Source organism: Cuculus canorus, chromosome 29, assembly GCF_017976375.1.
Source record: "Cuculus canorus isolate bCucCan1 chromosome 29, bCucCan1.pri, whole genome shotgun sequence".
Classification (NCBI taxonomy): Eukaryota; Metazoa; Chordata; class Aves; order Cuculiformes; family Cuculidae; genus Cuculus; species Cuculus canorus.
In genome coordinates, this window is record NC_071429.1 from 1,081,797 (window position 1) to 1,105,963 (window position 24,167).

General features: G+C 47.4%; 1 protein-coding gene across 5 annotated transcripts; it reads right to left on the bottom strand.

Moving 5' to 3' along the window:
* Positions 1-405: 405 nt before the first annotated feature.
* LARP4 (La ribonucleoprotein 4) lies at positions 406-23,883 on the bottom strand. 5 transcript variants are annotated; one of them, XM_054051369.1, is made up of 16 exons: positions 23,731-23,883; positions 17,785-17,932; positions 16,195-16,353; positions 15,798-15,873; positions 15,144-15,280; positions 14,338-14,441; positions 12,757-12,867; positions 12,328-12,381; positions 11,465-11,674; positions 10,365-10,468; positions 6,581-6,814; positions 5,766-5,814; positions 5,412-5,570; positions 4,723-4,844; positions 4,292-4,460; positions 406-4,081 (listed from the first exon to the last, which is right to left on the bottom strand). In XM_054051369.1, exons 1-16 carry the CDS (start codon positions 23,746-23,748, stop codon positions 3,746-3,748), a joined length of 2,190 nt encoding a protein of 729 aa, XP_053907344.1. In that variant the 5' UTR covers positions 23,749-23,883; the 3' UTR covers positions 406-3,745. The 5 variants fall into 5 exon arrangements, with proteins under 5 accessions (XP_053907344.1, XP_053907345.1, XP_053907347.1 ...); XM_054051370.1 differs by having other exon boundaries at positions 17,785-17,929; positions 23,731-23,877; XM_054051372.1 differs by lacking the exon at positions 6,581-6,814.
* Positions 23,884-24,167: the final 284 nt, after the last annotated feature.

The following is a 24,167-nucleotide window of genomic DNA, read 5'->3' on the forward strand; positions in this document are numbered from 1 at the left end:
TTTACAAGTTTAAAATAACCTCTGTACACAGCAGATATTTCTCCCCCAGGCGAACGTTCCCGTGGGTAACAGTAAAAATAGCAGACATTTTCAAGACAATTAAGCTGATATCAACAAAGTAGTAAGGCCATAGCTATGGAACTACAGTAAAGCATCAATTAAGTCACTTTATTTGCTACTGATCTGCCACAGGATCATAATCATCTTCTGGTTAATAGAGTGGGTTACTTTTTTTTTTGGTTTTTTAATTATTTTTACTCGTTTTTTTAAACCTACTGCTATAACTGCACTGTCAGACCGTGCCAGGCTAACTTTTTTCTTTAAAAAAACAAAGATAGCAGGAATGTAAGATACTAGAAAACTAACCTAATTTGAGAAATCAAAAGAAAAAAAGAAACGTGGGGGTTTTTTTTTTGCGCTTTTCATTTTACTATCGCATGCAAATATCAATTTCTCTTTCCCCACAAAAGGACAAGAGAGCAGCCCAATCTTTTCCACGCACCGGAATTTAGAGAAGAACTTAACTGGGCAAGTCTCTACTCATAGCCAATCAAAGCCAAGAGCTCCGCAAACAAGTCACGCTTCCTAAAACCAACAGTGGGGTGAGATTTGCACCTTCTTGAATAACAGCAGAGCAGGAAAAGTCGGGCTTTCGCCACAGAGGAGCCACCAACTGTTCTTTGCCACTTCGAGCCCGCGTGGAGCATCGCTGCAGAGCGAGGAGCAGGCTCACCTCTGCTGATCAACGGGCACAGCTCGGAGAAGAGCAGCGAGCTGTCCCAGCATCCAACAATCGCACCGTCCTTCTTTCCTCCGGGATGTCACAACGGGCAAACCTTGTGGGCAGGGAGACAGCAGCTCACCCGAGCCCACTCCAGGGGAAGAACCCCCACAGCCCCTCCGAGTGAGGTGTTTGCCACATAGTAAAAGTATCGCAGGAGAATTTTGCACACACAACTATGGTTTTCACAGCCTTTATACTGACTTGGTTATCTCCCCTCCCACAGAAAAGAATAGAAAGGAAAAAAAATCCAAAGCCCACAGTTATAAATGGAAGGAGGAGGGGGAAGAAGGGAAGCGCTAATGTGAAATCCTCACACACAGGTATTAAATAAATAACGATGAGCGCCTTAATCTGATAAAAGTTTGACTATTCTGGAAAAAGCCATCAGGGTTACAGATTTTTTTGTGCATGCTGTACAAGATCTGCTGCTGGGAAACGCAAGCCTGGGATGAACAAAGCATCCATTCCTTTCCACGGCCAAGTTTTCCCACCACCTCGTAAGACTGAACTGCAGTTCTTTCTTTTCTCCCCATCTAATAAATGAAGTTGCATTTCACAACTCTTAAAACCTCAGATCCTCCCAGCGCTCCAAGGTGATTCTGGGGGCTGCAGGGCAAGCGGATGCCTGCACGGAGCAGAGTTCAGGCGCTGCCTTGAGCAGGGAGGCCAGAGACTGGCAGCAGCACCGACTCCTTCCCAAGTAACTCAGCCTCTGAGAGCCAACAGCTCACAACAGCCATCGGCATCCCAGTGCAGATCCAACCTCACAGCACGGCGCCCTAAACATCTGCGACAGCCACACAGGTTCGTTTCATCCTGTTTGACTGCAGTAATTTTTTTTATATCCTTTAAAACGATTAAAAATCAGCTTTGAATTCACTGCGTTTCAGAACCTTAACACTTTTAAAACTCTTCTAGCATTCCAATAAACAACGGCGTTATGGCCAGAAACGGAGAAGGGTTCTGTAAGCCCTAAACTGTAGATGTGATCAATGATTCTTTTTTACTAAATTTAAAAAGAAAAACCTCCCAAACCCAGTACAGGTCTTTTAAAAGTGAATAATGATTTTGGTTTCTTTTATATATATGTGTATATATATATATATATATATGTAACACATGCGTAGAAATGAACAGTTAACTGCATAAATACATCCTATTGTGTTATGAATCAAACCAAAGCGATTGCCAAGCCGAATAATAAGTTAGAGAAATGACAACTCTGCCTTTATATATATATTTATAAAAATAGATATGAGTGTTCTCAAAGCAGTTGATAGAGAATGCCTACTGAGTCCAAAGTCGCCAAGGGTTTATCTGAAATCAAGGGTTTATAAGAAATCAGAAGATGAGAACGTTCACAGTTATTCGAACTGCCACTTACATTCATTCTAACAGCAACGCTAGCATTATATCACTAAGAATGGTTACGGTATAGATCACAATTGAGTTTTCCAGTGTTCACAACTTATATGACTTTAAAATTTCTACACTTGCTATTCACTAAAAACAAAACAAAACAAAAAATAAGAAAGGCGTGATCCTTATCACTGGAAGCTACCTTTCCCTAATGCTTTACACAGAACTTTAAACCCCAACGTGCTGATTTTGGCAGATTAACACATGGATTTTCCCATTTCGGTCGTTAATCACCTTCAACGGAATCACTTCTACACGATAGCATTGCAAATTCAGTCAGCACACAGCTAACCGAGATGCTGCCTGTCAAGTAGCTTCTCTGAACATTAGCGGTTTTGCTTAACCCTTTCTCTCTACTTCACTTAAAACAGTTAAAAGAAGTCAGTCACTACTACACTGGCTGTAACTAGAGTTCCAGGACAAACCCCAGCTCCTGGCACGCAGCATTTGCTCCCCTGCTCCAAGATAGGTCAGCATACAGAAACCCAGCCATGCCTCTGATTTGCCAGCTGCTCCGAGACGTCAGCTTAACCCTGGCACAACTCCGCACCCAGAGCTTACCCCTTCAAGGCCAAATTCCACATCTGCAACTGGAATTCCAGGCTTCTTATCTGTGAAGCAAACACCCCGTCCCGTGTAGCCACCCACCAACCCCGCGCTGGGCCTGCCTCCAGCAAACACGCTCCAACAAATGCAAAAAAGTCTGCAATAAAGCGATCAGAGAAAGTTAAAAGCATGAAAAAAACCCAAAACAACCCTAAAAAGTTGCCCTCAAAAGGAGGTGAGGACAAAGGGCAAATTAAAGATTCTGACGTCCCCCCTTATGCCTCCTTCCAAATGCGTCTAGAAGACAATTTTTGCTGTCCATGTGCTCTGACCTACAATCCAGTATCCTGTCAATATTATCATCTAAAAAGCTTGCTGAATGCATCATTAGTGAAGTCAAGGGACTATCGTGAGGTGTCCCCCACGCTGGAAACACTAGAGCGGTACATTCAGGTTTCTCATCAGCGACTACACCGTGACAACAGTATCCGGCTGCACTCACTCCACTCGCACGCCAACCCGGCATCTCAGACGCATGCTGCGACGCAAGGGCAGACACCCCACCTGCCAATCCAAATGTTAAATAGGTTAAAAAAAGTTCTAAATGTACAGAAATGCTCATTTTTTTTTCCCCCAAAAATAATATTCTCCTATCCTTTTCCTCCTCCACCCAAGGACAGGTTAATTTGTCAATTCATATTCATTCACTTTGTCAAAACACTACTTTCACAACCCCAAAACTGATTTCAAGCAGGAAACCCTCTGCAAATTAGAAACAAAAATACAAAAATTATAATCTCTATATTTATAGTGATTGGAATCCTCCAGCATTTGCGAAATCACTTATCACTTTCAGAGATGAATTTTGGGACCCTCCTCCACACAAGCCACGCTCCAGTTCAGTATTCGCCTTCATGAATACTTCTTTCTCAGTCTCTTTTGCTGCTTATTAGTCCACAGCTCCAATTCAATCGAGAACAACCGGCGGGATAAGTGTTACTTTGGTGACCGGGGTGGCACGTACTGCTCCTTGCCAACACGTCGAGGTGCTCCCTGAGGCGACGATCTGCGTCCAAACTGGCGTCTCTGTTCCCTGATTTTCCCAGCAGCTCCCCTGGGAGGCCCGTTGCCTCGGAACCCAGAGTAATCCTTCATTCGGCCTTCAGCCCTGTCGTGCACCTTCTCCGAAACCTTCTCTGGTGTGCCGTTCTCTTCAGTTTTGGCAGGGGGAACTATGTTGGTGCGATGTTCCCTAAGCGGCTGAACGGGGACTGGAGGAGGCTCCTTTGGGGGCTTCTGGCAAACTTCTGCATAACTCAGCTTGCGTGGCTCCTTCAGGACACCAAGGGAGAAAAGCACAGTTTAAAGACCAGAATAACCACAATCTGCTCCTTCAGATCATCCCAGGCACAGCAGCGAGAACACGTACAGCAAGCGCACCACAGCCATGGCAAACTGCACGAGAGAAGGTCCCAAGTGTTCCCTCAGCCCATCCAAGAGCACTCCTCATGCTCTCCAGCTGCTCCCTGCTTCGGGCCTTACCTGCATCGATGAAGCAGAAGCCGCACTCGCATTAGCAGGAGGTGAAGTGGTGTTTGTCCTTGGTGGCTTCGCAGCACTGACGGGAGAGACAGACACTGGTGGGGAAGCGTGGCTCGGAACATCTTTCTGAGCAGTTACTTCTTCTGGTTTGCTGTCTGGCTGCACTGTGCTGTTAAACCCAGAACAATTTAACATTAAAACCTACTTGCACAGAAATTAACGTTTGAGAAAGTATTTTCTTTGTTTGAAGTCACTATTGCATTTTTGGTGGAACAGGGTGGTGTCGCCACTTCCACCACAACACATGATTTCCATCTAGCGGCCTTCAGAGAAGCTGCCCACCACTGACAGAGCAGAAACAGCAAACACCACTTGGAGTCTTTGCTAGAACATCCCCATTTTAATACTCTGGATGTGTGTAACCTGAGTACCTCAATACAACAGCTTCAGTCCGGCTTGGCGAACTTGTACACATCACCAGCTGCTGGATGGGGCTGTGCGTTGGTTCTTCCTGAGCAGAAGTCGGACAGCTGGGCAGCAAATCTTTGCTTTCCTAGACAGAAAACATAAGTTGCAAAATAGGGAAAGATCACAGATGTGTTTTAATTGCTCCTCAATTTGACAGTTCAAGAAGCAGGCCATTTCCAAAGGTCGGTCCAGTCCCGATTATAAAAATTCTACTTCTTTTAGAGCATCACCTCTAAAGTTATAATCCTTTCTGTTGGCAAAACAAATAGTGGCTAAAAGGAGAAATGAGACCGCATCACCCAAATTACCAATGCGTCATTCCACCAGCTCAACAGATCCATCTGGAACAGCCCTTGCTGACCCTACACACAAACCGTTTCTCCTCCAACAGCCAATACTCCCCGCTTCCCTGCTTTATTCTAAAATAAAGCAAGCTTACAACGATGTAATCACAGAAGCTTCAGATAAATATCCACCAAAAGCCAAGGCAAACCCAAGACCAGAAAGACAGTGAACGCACTGTTACATTAAACACAGAGTATGATGTTTGGGCTTAAAGCAGCCCAGCGAGGAGCCCCAACATGAACTATTTCTTTAAGCAGGGAGAAGGGAGATGCAGGCAGCGCACACGCTGTGACACAAGAGCTGGTACCTTTTCTTTGCAGACTCCTTTAACGATATCGGACATCCGGCTCTCCAGCACAGGCTCTCCAGCAATTTTTGCTGTGCTACCAGGCAAAGGTGGGAAATTTGATGCTAGCAAGTCAAACTTTGGTGTCTGAGTCTTTGTTTCCGCTGAAGGCTGAGGTCTCTAGAGAAGGAAAACGCCCGTTAATGGAGCTGTAACACCTAGCATTAAAAGCAAGTGGCGGGGAAATTCCTAGAAACACTTAAATATCCGCAACGTAATCTGAGAATGTAAGGACTCTGCTTTCCCTGCAGTAAATGCAAGGCCAACCCATCGCGCTTTGTGCGGCTCTTTGCAATAAAAGGAAGCAGAACTTACCGAAACCCGCTCATCTTCTCGCCTCCTCCGACCTCGGAAAATGTTCTTCCTTTAAAGGCAAAACACAGCCAGTCAGTGCATTCATCCAGCTAAAGAGCACACTCATCCATACAAAGGGGCGCCTGTGACAGGGGATTTATAGCAGCTTCCCGATGCTTCGCAAGATACAGCTCTGGGACGTTCTCCATCTTCAGGAAGGGCCAAAACTCCTGGAACACAGCTAATACTGGGAAGAAGTTCTCTTTTTCTCTCCCCTGGAGTGGGTGCCCTAGAGCACTGTACCTGAACACAGCCAACCAGACTGTTATATCACAGAGTAGCGTCCTACGATTGTAATCAACTTATCCATGTGATTTCTCACATATTGGTCTTGGTCCCTATTTCATGCCTAAACCCTGAACTAACAGACAAAAGATAACACCAGTTGATCTTACAGCATTTAGGAACGCCAAAGTCCCCAGGCAAGGATTTGCTCATTATTTACAGTGATACCAACTTTTCTTCAGCAACTGCTTTCATTCTGGGAACAGATCAGTTATTTTGAAATAAAGACACCTCGCTACCTTACCACAAGGTGTTTGTGAGGACAATGAATGAACATACAGTCAGGAAGGAAACATTCATGCTCCCAGTTCAGTATTTATCACTTTATTTATCATTTATTTATACACACGCGGTGTATTTAAAAGCCATTTTTCTCCTGGTCAGTCTTTACAGGAATATATATTGCCTCAATGGTTGATGATCCTCACAAGTCCAATACTACGTCCCACTGCATTATGTCACAGCAAAAAGCAGGACACGCAGTTCTTTACCTGCCCCTGCCAATGCCATAATCTCCATTCTGCTCCATCTGTGCGGCCGGAGAATCCTTCTGGGAATAACCTTGCTCTTGGTGCCCAGTTAACGGAGTGCTGTGTCGCTCCATCACAAAATTCCTTGAGTTGGTTCTGCTCAGTGGTCCTTCCCCCGTCGGCACGGTGCTGACGGAGGCTGGACCCTCCGCAGCACGCTCCAAGCTGCTCAACGAGCGGAAGTGAGGCTTCATGCTGCAGGACACAGAGTAGAGCTGTGGAACCCCAAGTTGTGGAACAAGATGCAAAACTACCACCAACGACAGGTAATTCGGAGCTGACAAGAAGGGTGGAGGTCAGTGAGCACTGGAGCTCCATCATAGAACTTGTTTCCTACACAGGTTTGTCAAGAACAAAGGAATTCTTCTTTACCACCATTTATTCCTTTTGTTCTAGTTTTCTTGCAACTTCCCTCCTATCAAGAGTTGACATTTGAAGAAAACATCAAAACTGCTGCCCAACAGACACCAAAGTGGGGAAAAAAAACCCAATAACCACCCCTTCCCAAAACCCACGGGTGGCAGAATATCCAGAAGAACCCAGAAGGGTTCTTTGTTTGCCTGAGCCTGCAGAGAAGCACAGGGTACTGGAGATTGGTCTGGAGAACTAAGCCAGGCCTGAGGAACAAGCTCGTCTGCCTGCAAGCAAAAAACTGAACCGAAACAAGAAGCTGGTGACTGCATGGACTGAAGAGAACAGGGAAGATCAGGCTGGAGTAGTTGAGAGCCAAAAAGGTCAGGGTCTCAGCCTCACTGTTATCAAACACCCACAACACTGACCCTACAGTTTACAACACCCCAGACATTTTACGCAGTTATTGATCAATCAACATTAAATCTGTGTTTCTTTTGAATACATCTGCAGCCAAGCACGCTCAGTGTTTCTGTGCGTTATGGCTCAGGGTCAGAAATGCAGAATTACCCTGCAAAACCATGACCTACCCCTAACACAGAACGATTTTCGGGAGCAGCATCCAGTGCCTTGGACCATTTTCCACTTCTGTGTCTCACTGTCTGTTCCAGACAGCACCAGTCAGCTTTAAGTGAAGCAAGGACACTAAACTACGTCCTTCTCCTGTGGTCAACCCGGCACATCTCAATTTGAGGACAAAAGGAGGATTTTGCATGCTTATTGTTTTTAAACTATCTCATTACAAGATTCCATGCAATCAGAACAAATTCTCCCACTGCCGGCCAAAGCAGGATTCCTGGCCAAGAGGAGAAGTTACCTTAACCACACGATCTCTATAGAGTAATCAAGGAGCAGCCTGTGTCCTGAAAAAGGGTCCTCTCTTTCAAGAGACCATAAATCCAGCAGCTTTTGGTTTCTCTAAGTGGAGTGAATATGGCAAGGCACATTGTGGACACCGCAGGCCCTGGACTGCATAATGAAGAGGGAGTTTCCTTCCAGCTTCCACCAATAAACTTGTTCTCTCTCACTTGGCCAGAGGATTTCAGTTGGGAAGAACAGAAAGCAGAATAGAATTCAACAAATGACAAATTCTCATTTGTTAGCACTAAATCAGAGCAGCAGTCAGTGCCGAGCGGCAGGAGCCAATTGCTCCCTCTGCTCAGCCGTTGTCATGTGGTGTTTTAGAAACCAACTGCACCGCTATTGGATGGACTCCTCCCCAGCCTTGCCATTAACAGACGGAAGTTTTGCAGGATTACAGATGTAACCAGAACATGGAACAAAAATCACCTTTTTACAAACCAGTTTTGAGTGGTCAAACTAATCTCCTTGACTGAAAGCATTTTAAGTGACCTTTCAGATGGCTGGAGAGAAAAACATCAGTTTAACCAATATTAGCACTGAGGATTCTGTGACAGAGACTCAACCTGCCTTTCCCACAAGGGTGTTATAATAAATCAGGGCAAAATAAATATGACTGGCTTGAACAAATGTTTAGCTAAAGAGAAACCCAATACTTAACTATCAACTGCCTGAAAGACAAAAATCAAGTTTAACGAGCTAGGCCGGAAACCTGAAAGCAGCAGCTGGATGAACCTCTCCAAACAAACTCTTCTGCTGTTCAAGAGAAGATGCACTGAACAAAGATTAATTCATACTTCACAGCTTCAAGAACCGGTTTCAAGGCCCCAATAAGGTTACATTTTCCATGGACAAAACCCACAGGGAAGAGGAAAGCAAACCAGACACTTGCATTTTGTTCAAATCATTCTTAAAATGGATGATTCTCAAGTCATTGTTCAGCCCTCAGATCTCATAATCTTACCCGTCACTGAGAAGGCCACAATCTTGTCTGGGCAGAAGAGCAAAGCAGAAAAGATGAGGAAAGATAAGGAAGAAAAAACGCAGAGGGAAGGAGAGATGATGGGAGAGAGGAAAAAAAAAAGGAGGAAAAGCAAGAAGTGCAGGCTGCCCAGACAATCGACTGTTGGACCTGATCTCTCTTAGCGCGATACTTGATCATCACTGGGCCAAACCTCTGAGGCTGTGCCTCACTGTAACCTCCACACTCTTCTGTTTGCAACGGAATCCAGAGAATAACTAATAGCTACTTCCAGAATAGGGAGGTTTATGACTGCAAGAGCTTTGCAGTGGCACAAAGGCTAAGCAAGACTGGCAGGAAAGATAGGACAGCAGAGATGGAGCTGCTGAACCTGCCCACACTTGACTCTAAAGCTTTAACTTCACAACAACTGAAGTTTCACAAGTTAAAGCCTTAACATAAGCAAGTCTCAAAAGCTTGAGGATTATACAGATGTTTTCTACAAGGAGGCAGTGAATATGTGGTCATTTCCAGATGTTATAATCTGGGTACGTACAACTCTTGTACAGTTTCAGCATCCAGACTTCTCAGAAGATGCAGATGCCCCAGAGCTTTACAAGGTTTAAAGTTTGGGCATAATTTAAGGCAAAAAAACCCCCAAACTCAAGCCCTTTACAAGAAGATCTTGGTTGGGAACTGAGCTGCTGTAACCAAGCCAGCTGCCTCATCTCTGAGCAGCCGCACTGCCAGCCCTCCAGGACTCTGCCGAGTCACCGCAGAAGAAATTTCAAAGTTCATCTTTTGCCAACAGCCACAAACCTTTACTGCATCTCAAACCACTTACACTACCAGCACTTGTCAACTCATTTCTCAACCTATATAAAGAGCGATGCCCAAGCTACCAGCCTGCACAGGCTAAATATAGTGAGACAGCCTGCAAAATAAAACCATTTCCACCCACAAAAATGGATTACAGCTCCATTGTACTTACAGAGCATCCTTCCAGCAAACATAAAGCTGTTTCCTCTTCCTCAGTGTTTATATTCTTACAGTTATCACAGAAGATGGAGATAAAGCAAATAAATCAGAATAACCGACTCAGCAGCCAGGGCACGCGACTCAGCTGCATAAACAGAACAGCTTTCTACAAGACTAAATTGCAAAACAGGAAAAGCTCACATCTGTGCCGCAGGATTCTATAACCTGCACGCAGCAAACATAAGAAGGGCTACCTTCACAGGAAGTTATTTATTTGTCTGCAGAAACTCCTCTGAGGCTGCTAAAGGCGTTACCTTTGCTCTCTCCGGCACGCGTGTCTTATTTTAGCATCTTAAGCTGCCACCTTTATTTCAGTTTTACTTTATGGATCAAGTTGCAAAACATCACAAAGATTTCCTAAACTAAGTAACCCAGTCTCGTCAGAAGGCACAGCATTTGACAAGGGCAAAGAACACATCAGGATCCCAACACCACAAGTTCTCAGATCACAAAGATGGGACAGAGCTATCTTACCGATTTCTGTGGAATGGACGACCTATACTTAAAGAAGCAGCATTTGTTTTATATGATCCTGATGTGTTAAAGCCATTCACAAATCCACCGTTCGGGAAGGGGGCCTGCAACAGACAACAGTCTCAATTGCTGAGAAAAGAGAAATGTTTGCAGTGTTACAAGATCAGCTTTGGCGTTATTCACCTGCTCTGTTTGTGCTACCACATCCCGTATGGTGTAAACTCACTACGGAAGTAAAATCCCCACTAGGTTCACAGCCTGCACAGCTACTTTGGCATCAGAGTCCTCCTGCTGCCGGAAGGGTTACAAGGCTACAAAGCTCTTCCAGCACCATCAGCTACTGGATAATGGAATTCAACACAAAATTTCTTGAAATAGAGAGCAGCCAAGGTGAGACGTGCGGCCTCTCTGACAGCCTGGCTTTATCAGGCCTGTTCAGATCAGACATCAGGAAAAATTTCTTCACCAAAAGGGTTCTCAGGCACTGGCAGGGGCTGCCCAGGGAGCTGGTGGAGTTCCCATCGCTGGAGGGGTGGATGGGGTGCTCAGGGATCTGGTTTAGTAGTGGACGGGTATGGTTGGACTCAATCTCGGAGGTCTTTTCCAATCAAACGATTCTATGATTCTATAACATGAAGCATCACAAAATAGAGGAGCCTGACTAAAAAAACTGCGCATTCTACAGCTGAAAAGCCCTCTGTGATCACAGAACCATAGAATGGTTTGTGTTAGAAGGAACCTCAAAAGCCCATCGAGTTCCAGCCCCTGCCATGGGCAGGGACACCCCCCACTGGATCAGAGGCTCTGAGCCCCATCCAACCTGGCCTTGAACCCCTCCAGGGATGGGGCAGCCCCCACTGCTCTGGGCAACCTGGGCCAGGGCCTCCCCACAGGAAAACATTTCTTCCTAAAATCTCATCTCAATCTCCCCTCTTTCAGCTTAAAATTGTTCCCCCTCATCCTCTCCCTGCCCTCCACGATCAAGAGCCCCTCCCCAGCTTTCCTGGAGCCCCTTTCCATACTGGAAGCTGCTCTAAGGTCTCCCAGGAGACCTCTGTTCTCCAGGCTCTCTCTCCTCATTTTCATCAGCCACTACTCACCAGTGGCGTTTCAAAGTAAGGTGTGGGATTTGGAGACCACGTCTGAGGCACGATGCTGTAAATTGAGTACTGCTGAGGACTATATACAGGGTGCATGAACAGCGGCGAGGCAAACTGTGCTTGGGTCTGCACCGGCTGCGTGTAGACACTGGAATCCACAACCCGGTAACCATTCTTAGCGAAAAAAGTGTTGATGGCTTTTATCCGTGCCTGCAAGACACCAAACCACGTCACGTACATTAGCTGGCAGAAGAAAGAAAACAGAACAGGAGATCTTATTCCAGCAGGCAAGAAAGAACAGCAGGGATGGGAGGAGGAAGTAGGTTGGTTACTGCTTACAAATAAACTCTCCGATAAAAATCAATACCAATTATATTCCTACAGTATGCTAAAGGGAAGAGAGCACGTGCAGTTTGTGTTCAATAATCTCTGTCAAGTTTAAGATAAACACTGCTTCCTACAGCAGGAACTGCCCAGACTCCAATTCTAGCAGCTCCTCTCGGTACAAATGGCTCCATTCTGCTGTATTTGGAGAATAGGAAGCTCCAGATATCGACTTGCGATGCCCAGAGTCCCTTACTCAAGTTCTGCAGACCCAGATTCTGGGGAAAGCGGAGAAAGGAAGATGAAACATGAATGTATTTCATACCTCAAGGGAAGCGGTGCTGCAAATACCAGCGGCCACCGAATGTTTTTTCAAAGGTGTCCATGACCTCATTTAAGGTAATGGCTACAAAGCAAGCGCGACGGCCAATCCCACTGCCAATTCCTTCTTTTTCCCCCATACACCCCCCACCCTCCATCATTCTAACAGAAACAACATACAATTTAGTTCAAACAAACCTCGCATGAAGCAGCCTTACCATTACTGGCTTGCCCTGAAAGGTTTTCACTTCTTCCCTTAAGTATTTAAATGCCTGCAGGTACAGAAAGGACGAATGTTAAGAGTATCTTGATCCAATTGTACTTCTCAAAGGATATTAAACGGTTTAACACTACTGTGCTTCTGCAACTGCGCTTCCCCACCAGCACGGCTGAAGTCAATAACACATCAAACCCGGGATACAAGACATCTGCTATGGCCAAAAAGCTTGAAGCAAGAGACAGATGAGGGAACTAAAACTCTAGAAGCTCTGAGCTTCTCTCTATTAACTAGAATGTGCCAATAACCTCTTAATATAACAATGGAGGGATCAGTAAACAAACATTTCTTTTAGCTGTGGAGGCACGCGTGCGATTCACTTGAGCAGAGCAAGAATTACTAACAGAAGCGCAGCTGAAGGCAGCCTCACCTGTTGCGCATCCGTATCCGACTGGAATGTAATGTACCAGTTGTTGTTGTGAGCAAACTCACAGCTGATCACTTTGGGGCAGTTCTCATTTTTGAAGAGAGCTTTAACCTCCTAGGGGAGAGAGGAAGGCAGGCAGTGAGGGGGACCCAGCTCTGAGCTGCAAACCGAACACTACGCCAAGCATGGCTCACACTCCAGCTCTTTAGTTGCAATCTTCCCTTGACCAGGGAAGTTCTTTAACTCCCTTGATGGATCTGCCAGGCACCAAGGTCTCCTCCCCCTCTTTCTGAACCCAAGCCCCCTCAAATAAAAAGTAGCAGGCCCAAATGGTTAAAAAAAAACCCCAAACGCAACCCAAAATCAACACAGAACTGGTGAGATGTTTGAAAAAGATAGCAAAAATGTGGCTTTAAATTGGGAGAGTCAGCTAGAAAAAAATGATTCCAAGAAATATTTCTAAATCACAGCAATCTGGAAGCTTTGTAATAATCGGATTTTAAAGCGAAGGCAAAGCAGGTGCTCAGTGTTTGCATTAGAACTAACTAAAAATGCCAGGAGACAAATACCCTGTGTTACAACTTGAAAAAAAAAAAATAAAAAAGACCCAAATCATTCTGTTCGCCAAATATCAGCAGGAATTTCATTACCCTCCATTCTCTGAAGATAATGAGCTCAGCTTGCACTGGGTCACAATGAACAAGGAATGGTTGGTAAAGTTTCTTGCTGTCAAAACAACATCTGACTTAAAGTAAAGTTACTGTTGTGACAAAAATTCAGCCTGAACTCTGAGCTATACCCTGGGCCGATTAATTTTTGGAACTGAAAAGAGACCAGTTCAAACTTCCTTCCAGAAAAGCCCGGCAAGCTCCATTTTTGGTCAGGAAAAAAAGTTTACTTGAAGGAATTTTAATAAATGGGTAAATAATGGGAAGGGACAAAGAATGAGAATCATAGAATCCTGAGATGGTTTGGACTGGAAGGGACCTCGATGTCCATCCAGTTCCATCCCCTGCCATGGGCAGGGACACCTCCCATGGGATCAGGGGCTCCAAGCCCCATCCAACTCAGCCTTGAACACCTGCAGGGATGGGGCAGCCACCACTGCTCTGGGCAACCTGGGCCAGGGCCTCCCCACCATCATGACGAAGAATTTCTTCCAATTGTCTAATCTAGATCTTCCCCTTCCCAATTTAAAGCCATTCCCCCTCATCCTATCACTCCAGGCCCTTGTGAAAAAGTCCCTCTCCAGTTTTCCTGGAGCCCCTTTCAGTACTGGGAGCTGCTTTAAGGTCTCCCTGGAGCGTTCTCTTCTCCAGGCTAACCAAGCCCAACTCTCTCAGCCTGGCCTCATAGCTGAGGTGCTCCAGCTCTCGCATAATCTTCATGGCCCTCCTACAATCACAAGTTTTTGCTTTGGCTTTTTTGTCAATACAACCAGGCAGAAAAAAAATTACTTACATGGCTTACAAGAAAAATATCTGTGTTTAATCAAATTCAATACCAGTTGACCTTTTTAGCAATGCTTCCTGGTGCTGCTTGAAGCACCGCTGGGGATACCAATGGGCTTTGCTGGTTTTTTACCTCGATAGGTGTTGTTTCAGGTATCTCGCGGAGAATGATAATACATCGTTTGTGGTTTGGTCTCACTTTCTCCCCTCTCTCATCCACTTGTACCATAGGAGAAGCTAAAATTAAAAGACAAACATCAGTTTAATACTGGATACTGTGCACTGCGAAACATGTCAGCAGCACCAGGGTGCATTATCCAGCGTAGAACGAGGAACTGCTGCTCAAGGAACATGGTTTCCAGACCCAGGGGGGAAAGACTGCTCTATCAGCCGCACTCTGTTCGTTCCTCAGGACGTCTGAGCCACTGGCCTGACGTCACCTCCACCTAGGGCTCAGATATTCAAAATGATCCATCCCAAAGTCAATACCCAATATCCAATCCAACACCCCCCGGCGCAACTTCAGGCCATCTCCTCTCATCCTATCATGTGTCTCTTGGGAGAAGAGGCCAACACTCACCTTGCTCCAACCTCCTTTCTGGAAGCCGCAGAGAGCAACAAAAGCTCCTCTCAGCCTCCTCTTCTCCAGCCCAACACCCGTCCCAGGTCCCTCAACCGCTCCCAGAACCGCTGTGCTCCAAAGCCTCATGATATCCCCAAGCAACCTCTTTCTGGGGCAGATTTAGGCAGATTCCTATAAACCATAGCTAGAATTCAGGAGTCTGGAATAGCCGCTTATTCAAACAACTCTGCACACTCAGGTTCCTGTCACCATTGACCAGAACAGTGTGCCAGAACCAGCGGAGAGACCAGTGCATTTCTCTCAGGCACAGAAGGTTTCTTTGTTTACCAATACAGACACTGAACACCCAGACTTACATCTCAAAACTTCAAGGATAAGGTCCATATCAGTCGTCAGCTTCTTAATACCTTCCATGTTGGCAATTGTCCATATTGGAACAAACTGATCACTGTCCATTTGAGACATCAAGTACAGATCCTTTGAGAGATTCTCACTGAAAAGACACAAGCTCTTTATTTTATAAACCCTCTGACCTTTACTTACAGAAGCCTCAAAACAATGACATTACTGCAGGCATAGATGTTCCCCAACAGCATTCACAGCCAAAAGCGACTCAGATTTTCTCTGCTGGACAAAACCCGAGCAGATCAACACAAATTAGAATAAGATCATTAAAAAACTTAATGAAAGTTATGGTGCCCTGCGTGTTTGTGAGAAGGATCTTGCCCAAGAGATCTCTTGTGATACCCTACAGCTAAATGGCCTCAACACCTGATGGCTGCGAAGCATGCAAGTCATTCTCATCACAGGACAAGGAGGCAGGAACAGGACTGAAACAGCTGAAAGGCACCATAGGATTCCTACAGCAAACTTTGATTCATAACGCAACCAACTCACTCACAGTTAAGAGTTTGATGACAATGATAGCACAAAAAGAAAAAAAAAAGGGAAAATATTTGTCAATGACTTTACTAACGGGTTTATACAATGCTGAGGTAGAGGTAACATACCGTGAGAAGCAAAATTCAAGTTGTTTTTTCAAGCATTCTCTAATGTCTTCTGTGGTCACAGCCGAGCTGCCTTCACCTGGAATTCACCACATTCACCATCAGGTTCCAGTTTCATGGTAAGAACACGATGCAAAAACACGTTTCATTGTATGATAAAAGCATGACTCCTTTTTGGGTAAGACCACGAGGGAAAGGTCAACTGAGAGGTGCTTAGCGACACCATTCCATACATTCTCAAAGTGACTCCCATCACACAGCTTTCACCCATGTGGCCTAGTGCTATGGCAGGTTTGGATCTTCTTAACTACACATGGAACATTTCAAAGCTCTTCAAGTCTGATGTGATGAAAGAGAAGACTCCAGCTACTGGCAGCAATGTTCTAACGTGGATACTCACCAGACACTTCATAGATTTGGTATCCGAGATCTTCAGCTGCCAGGACAATTCCATTTGCAGATGCTTCATCAACTCCTGTGCCATTTCTTGGGGCTTCACAACTAGGGGAATACATCACTTCATACTGCTTGCAGCTCTCCTCGGAGATCTCTATGTTACCTGGCAAAAGGACACTTCATCACCAGAAAACCTGCTAAGAGCTTCGGAATATTCTCCACTTGAAAAGTTTTGGCTACCAACAGTAAACCAAATCCTCAAGGATTGGAAGTGTCCAGGCTGAGTATACCTTTCTTAGACTTTCAGTCTCTACTTGGTAGCAGGCAACACCTTCTACCTCTTCTATCTCAGAAAGATCTTCTTATAGGCACTAGCATCTCGGGGATAAATAATTAATTGGATCATGAGATTCTAAGCAGCTGATGATGTAAAAAACAAGACTTTCCCTCTCAAAGCTGAAATATTTAAACAAGGTTCCTAAAAACTAAAGCACTACAATAGTTTACATCACCTCCTCAACACATTACATGATTCTTATTTACATAAGGGACTGGGGTGCATTTGGTGATCATTGTAAACCACAGTGGAATCCCTGACATCGGCCAACCTTGTCCAAGACACTCACCACAGCCGCTGGAGGTGAAAACAAGGGCAGCTTCAGTCTAATCTGACAGACAAATGTGATTGCTCAAAAAAACCCAACTGCTCTGCCATATCTTCTTTACACTAACAATGGATCCACTAAAACCACATTTTGAGAAGAAAAGCTGTTCAACTGCCTACATTAGGATCTTGCTTAAAAGCAAGAACAACCTCTACGGAAAAATTACCTGTAACTTCTCAGCAGTGAAGCACTGCCAGGACTGCTTTGTATTGTTACAAAGCAGCACATGAGTTTCTGCCCGCCAATGCCCAAACTCCATACTCTCTCTCCACTTCTGCTGACTTACCAGAAGTTTTTGACAGGGCCTCACAAGCCCAATCCTCGCCTCTGCCGTAGAGTAACCTCAGGTGGTTACTCTGCTTCCTATCAAGTCTAAGTCAAACCAGCACAGTTGAACCATTTGAATACACAGTTCTGCACAACGGAACTGCCATGTGGTAAGGATGGAAAATGGGGACAGAATGGGAACACAGACTCAACTAAAAGAGGCACCCGCAGATGCTCAACAGTTTCTGCTCCAGTACAAAGGCTGCTGCCTAACGGTTCCACCTCAGTGCTCTCCTAGGATCGCTGGTGGCCCTCAGACCTTATCTTCCTGTTCACAGGGTCAATTTTGCATCCCTCTTAGCGCGTTACGTGGTCATCACCGGGCCCCTCGGATCCTGTCTGCTGAAGTGTTTCATCCTAGCACAGCTCTAGACACCTCCTTGAATCCCCAAACCACAGCTCACCGGTCATCACGTCTGTAAGCCGCTCGCTGCTTTCTCATGTTCATTTCACCCTCGTTGCTACCTCAGCACCAACACAGCTCCAAGGAGAAGAGCAAGAGGCTGCTTCTCACTGCCGAAGGTTCACAGAGAACCCTCAGCACTCACTACCCAGCAAGAGAGGCATCCTGGCAAGAGCTAAGCACGGCCCGCAAGTCTCACCCTCAGAATGACTCCCTGGTGCAGCCGCCGTGTCCTGCCACGAGTGCTCTGTGCCATTTGTGGGTGGCACAGCCTCTCCGCTCCCTTGGGGTACTTCTTGCCACACTTTGGCGTTAGGATTTAAGCCGGCACCTTTCGATGTTACCTGCTGGAGAGACCAAGACAGTTTCATTAGGAACATGATTTCAAAGCTGCTTTAGAAGCCAAGCCAGACAACAGAGGTGAATTTACTGACTTTCTAGAGTTCCACATCTCAAGGGTCTAAGCAGCAAGTAAGCACCTATGTGATTTGTCATTAATCAAAATGGGAAAATCCTTGGTATTGGCCAAGTATTTCATTTCTACCTCCATTGGAAGTGTTGCCTTCAACCTCTCTGTTGACATCCGACAACATCAGCAAAGGCAGCAGCTAGCCAGCAAGGACTCTGGGAACTCACAAGCTTTTAAAGACTTGACTGTCATAATGCTCCAGTCCCCTTTCACCAGAGAGGGAAATTTTCCCTCCTCCAGACCCCTTCCTGGAAAGGAAGGTAAAAAAACATATTTCAAGGAAAAGAAACCAATGACTTGTGGTATCGGCGACATTCATACCACCCAAGCAGTGCTGCACCAGGATTCCTTACCTGAGTGTGACGCAGTATCCCCACGATTTTCCCTACACCCACACACCTCAGCATGCGCTGAACCTGTAGCCGAGGAGGTTAACAGTTCTCAAGTGCCAAGACAAAGACACACACACCACCATAGCCTGCTGAGAGGGGACAGGATCATCGCATACCGAGACCAGGCAACAAGGACCAGAACTGGAGTCAGAGGGAAAAGAGCAAGGCAGACAGAAGGAACTGCTGGACTCCAGCCTGGAGCCCAACACACCCATCTCTACAGGAAAGACAGCCCCCTCCAAGGTCCCTTTCCAAGAGATGCTTGGAGGTGTTTTGGAAAGCAATTCAGCAACAACGGAGCATGAGTATCATAATAGCTTTTCTTCTACCAGGATAAACCCAATGTCTTCCGTGTTGGTAACATTATGCTTTTGCAAAAGTTCTCCTCCCAAGAATTCCTAAACTCCACAAGCCCTGAACACTGCTTCCTCTAACCAGGCTCTTTCCATCACCAAGCAGCAATCTGCGTCGTTCATGTCATCTGCTTGAATTTCAAAGGCAAAAGCCATTAGCCCCAGCACATATCTCAAATTCATAAACAGGGAAGTCTGATATATTTGACGTTCTGAAATGAAGGAGTGGTTTCTACCAAGCCTCAAACAAAGCAAAAGGATAAGGAAGCAGTTGCAATAGTGTTAGAAATAATTCCTCTGCCAAGATCACACCGAGCTCCGAAGCTTTTGGCTCCACGGACAAACCCAAATTCAGCAACAAAAAGCCTCCAGACACTGGAGAGGTTCAAAATGATCACAGGAGAATGCAAAACTAACATCACAGCTTCTGCAAGGCCCTCTTTGGGATTCAACCCTCCCCCCCAGTCCCGCAAAACCAAGTTAATCTACACAGCAATAGAGCTTTCCCTCATCCTTAACCCAAGCAGCATAACACAGCTGTAAACAGCTCTGTGTGAACGGACATGCAGAGTCCTCTCCTGAGTTCTCAGGATAGCCTCCAACAAAACCTTGGAACAACATCCTGGGCACCTGTGGCACCCACAGACTCCTATTGGCACAGAATCCTGGAATGACTTGGGTTGGAAGGGACCTCAAAGCCCATCCAGTCCCACCCCCTGCCACAGGCAGGGATGGCCTCCCACTGGATCAGGGGCTCCAAGCTCCATCCAACCTGGCCTTGAACACCTCCAGGGATGGGGCAGCCACCACTGCTCCGGGCAACCTGGGCCAGGGCCTCCCCACCCTCACAGGAAAACATTTCTCCCTAAGATCTCATCTCAATCTCCCCTCTCTCAGCTCAAAACTGTTGCCCCTCATCCTATCTCTGCACTCTCTGACCAAGAGCCCCACCCCAGCTTTCTTGTAGGCCCCCTTTAAGTACTGTTGATGTAGTTTAAGATGTAACTCTGCTTAGCAGCCGGCGGCTCCTGTGCTTCCGCCTCATGACCAGCGCTGGCACGTGCTCAAGAGCGGACACTCGGCAGTGCTCATCTCCTGGAATTTACTTTCTATCAAAGCAAGAAAGACAAGACACCTCTAGGAAGTGACTCATTATTTTATATAAATAAACCCTACCTCACTACCTTACGTCTCTGAGGTTGGTGTTTAGCTCAATCTGAAAGCAATTTTAAGGAACAAGGATGATAAAGTGAAACTGAAACACACCAGAGAGATAACCGCAGCTCTGGAGGTGATCAGGAGTGAAAAGCAACTCTGAAGCGGCTGATGTTTCTCACTTCAGCAAATACTGAACAACATGTGTGGTAATGGGGAAGGAAATTCAGAAATCCCAGGACCAAGTGAAAAGTGCTTAGAAACTTAGGTTCTGGCTGATGAAGCCATGAATGATCTACTAATGCAACAGCTGAAACTTGCACCTGGAAGAGAGTGTTGGGCTCCTTCCTCTCTGCACTAGAAAGACCTCGTGACACATCAGGCAGCTCTGCAAGACCCAGCCCGGATGTCGTGGATCTTAATAGCAAGACACCACGGGCTCCGAGAGGATAAAGAGTCCCCGATTTACACAAGCTCTTTGAAAATACCATGTGCTGCACTCCCGGGGCAGCCCCACTCCATCCTGGCACGCGGCTCTTCTGAAGAGAAGGCCAAAAAATCAATTTGTGCTTATTTAACCATGACTAACAAACCCCGAGCCCATTTGATTGGCTGCACAACAACCCGCCCAGCTGCTATCGGGAACTTTCACGACGAGGTTAAAGCTTTACAGAGTGACAAAGGTTAGGAACACTCGCTGGTATCTGTACGCTGACAAAGCTGTCCTCTGCAGCACAGCTTCCCTCCAGTCTACATCACAAACATGGCTCAAAGATTCTCCTCCTGCAACTCCTCAAAACTGAGCATCGAAGCATCTGGCTCCTCTTGAAAGTTGGCAAAGAATATTTTTCTTATAACAGTCTAAATTACATTTAATGGATTCAATTACGCCAACAAAAATTAAAGTACTCGCTTTTTTGTTTAAACCAGTCTATTTTAGTATTCATTACAACTACCCTGCAACCAAAATCTTAACAATGAGCTTCTGACAAACTGACTCTGAAAGGAAATCCAGAAGAGAATTTAATAAAACTTGTGAAGTGATAATCTGAACATTTCCAGAAGTGGAAAAGCAGAGGAGAAAACCCCAAATGTCAGCACATCTCTGGGAGGTGAAGCCTTGTGCTGGTGGGAACCCAGCAAGCAGAGAACCCTGCACCCATAGTGGACTGGGGTGCATGAAAGCGCTGTTCCCCGTCACCTCTTCAAAGCTAACTCAGGCTGCAAAGGAAACCAAACTGGAGAGCGCCCTGGTGTCCAAGCAAAAGCACACAGGATTCACTTGGGACGGACCACAGAGCATCACATAACAACAGGTCCATGCTCTGAACATCCCACATAAAATAGACCCAAACTTCAGCGATCAGGAGAGGGGCAGCTCAGCTGAACACGGCCCGGTTTTCCTGAGCCAGAATTCAGAGTGCCTGAATGCATGCTCTGCTGCACCATGGGAAGCTGCTGCCACCCTCCCCCTTTGCCAGCAGCACCTGTCACTCCTGTGGCAATGGGAACCGTGCAGAATTGGTCACCTAGAGGGAAGCAGGAACCCAGTAAAAAGAGAACCCAGAAATACCCAGTGCTTCACACAGGTCTGGTTTTCCAGCTAAGAAACATCGCAAGCAACCACCAGGGCAGTGTTTCACCCATCAAAATGCACAATTTTCCATTTTCACAATAAATCACTAACATACTGAATGAGGAATGCGTACCTGCCTGACCAAAACCCAAAACAAGCCATTCCCAACTAAATTTTTCACAATGTATTTAATAATATTCACTTAATTATCAATCGTTAACAGCCTGCTGGCCCTTGCTACAAGACCTATCCCAAACCTTAACGCATGAAAACCAGCACAAGCCTTGCACCACTCCCTTGCTGCAAGAAGCGATGTGAGCTAGAAGATATCCAAGGAGAAGAGAATTCCATGCTGTGGAGGAATTGATTCCCAGTCACCATATGCTAAGTCCCAGTCCCAGTCCCCCACTTCAGCTAAGTCTAATGCAGCGCTGGCAGCGAATGCAAGTCAGCTCATCTTTTCAACAGCCTCAGGGCTGCCAACACAACCCTGTCCTGCACCTTATTCACAGTCAATTCCGAAGATCCTGAGATAAAAGCTGCTGTCTACTTCCAGGCACCTGACTGCAGCGTTTCAGAACACCTAGCCAAGACCTCGAGATCCCTGGCCTCACAGCGAAAAGGCACCTAGAAAAAGTCCAGATTGCCCTCAATTAAACATTATTGATGCTTCCTGAACTCAGATCACAGAAACTAACTGGCAGCGCTATCAGTGGGAGAGAACGGAGATGAAATACTGGAATCAGAGTCATGTCCGTGCTTTAAAAGAGATTCACTGAGGCCCCAGGCATGCTGCCTGTTTGCAGGCTCATGATCTGCTCCAGCTTGCTCTGAGCAGCCCTGGCTCCAGCCCCATCAGCAGCCCAACCGCTCAGGGTCACTGCTGCAGGTTCCAGCGCCTGCACTGCATGCCCGCTCTCCAAGAGGCCAGTGTGGCTCCTCCAGGAACAGGGCTGGCTACTCACAGCTCCATGCTGTGGGTCCCACCAGCTCAGGCAGCTCCTCTTCAAGGACTTAAACCGAACTCTTGGGACCTACCATTCTGCACCTACATCTTAGCCAACTCTCAGTATACGACAAGTAACCCTCAACCCAGAACTGAGAAAGAAAAGGTGTTTCAGAGAAGACGTTTCCCAAACCTTTTAATTCTGAGGCTCCTAACAGTGGAACGTGTGCTGGTACCCATCTCAGAGACCACAATGGGACTGGACACACCGTTAACAACCCACAGCTCCCGTTGGTGCGTTCCGAGTTATCCCAGCAGTATTTGCTCCCTGCATTTTTTTGGCCAAAGTGAGTAGAGAGTTCAACGCAGCCACACTGCTGCCAGGGTGTGCTTGGCAAACGCTGAAGCTGCTGCTCTGAACCCCATGAAACGCCATGGGGGGGGCAAAGTGGCGGCCCGGGCATCGCTGCCCCCTTCCCGCAAAAGGCCCAAGGAGAACCGGGACACACACACACACATGGACACCGTGGAGAAGGGATGGGGACACGGACACGTGGGTGGCCCCGAACGGGAGCAGGGGGGACGACATGGATAACGGGGTAGGGGGGAGCATCGGGGATTGGGACATGGACACCAGGGAGGACACCGGGGAAGGAAGGGGTGCTGGAGGGGATACGGACACATGGACACCAGAAGGGACCACGGAAACGGGGAGCGGGAGAGGGACACAGACACTGAGAAGGGGATACGGACACACGGCCACTAGAGGGGACACCAGATGGCGGGGGGGACACACGGACACCAGGAGGAACCCCAGTCCCCTCCGCCCGGTGACCTCCAGGCCGAGGACGGGACGGCCCAGCCGCCGAGCTCCTCCCCCGCCTCGGCATACATCCCTCTTTCCCCACCAAACCCGGGTATTTCATTAACATCGTTAACGTGCTTCCCGCCCCCGCCACGCACGGGCCGCGCCGAGTGCTCCCGCGAGGGCCGGTCTACCCCTCCCCCCGCCCCGGCCCCGCCACCCCCGGGCCTCGCGTAACCTTCACGGTGGCTCCCGGGAAGGTCACGGCGGTGCCTTTCACCCCGGCGGAACCTTCCAGAGCGCCAGGCCGCCCCCCCTCCCCGCCGCCCCCGGATTTGCTGTGTCAGCCCCGTCCCCTCCCCCCAGCGCGGCCTTTCCCGCCGCATGGCCCGGCCAGGCTCTGCGGTCCCGCTTCCTCCTCCTCCTCCGCCGCCGCCGCCGCTCCGCACCTCCACGAAGAGCAGCATCGTGCCGCCCGCGGCCAGCCCGGCGGGGCCGCGATCGGGGCTGCCCGGCGGCAGCCGCTCCAGCGCCAGCGGGGAGGACACCCGGGCGCCGCCTCCTCGCCCGCCTCCGCCTCTTCCGGGGCCGCGCGCAGAGCACTTCCGGGGTCGCGCGCCGAGCACTTCCGACTCACGGCCTGGTGCCGGGCTGCACCATTCCCTGTGTGGACAGGGATGGTGATGGGAGAGGCATGATTGGATCTGGCCAGCAGGGGGCGCAGCGAGCGCTGAGCTGCATGGGGAGTGACCACCCCGCGGGCGCAATTGGGCTGCGCCGCGCGACTCATGGCCGGAGAGGGGTGGAAGGGATGGCGTGGGAAAAGGGTTTGAGAGCATCGAGTGCGACCGTCCCTGGGGACCACCAAACTCTACTTGTGTACCAC

Coding starts and splice junctions, on each gene's coding strand:
- LARP4 (XM_054051369.1), bottom strand. Junction 11,675..12,327: donor TTCAGGGCAAGCCAGTAATG/GTAAGGCTGCTT, acceptor GGTGTCTTGCAG/GCACGGATAAAAGCCATCAA. Junction 5,571..5,765: donor GAGAAGATGAGCGGGTTTCG/GTAAGTTCTGCT, acceptor TTCCTTCTCTAG/AGACCTCAGCCTTCAGCGGA.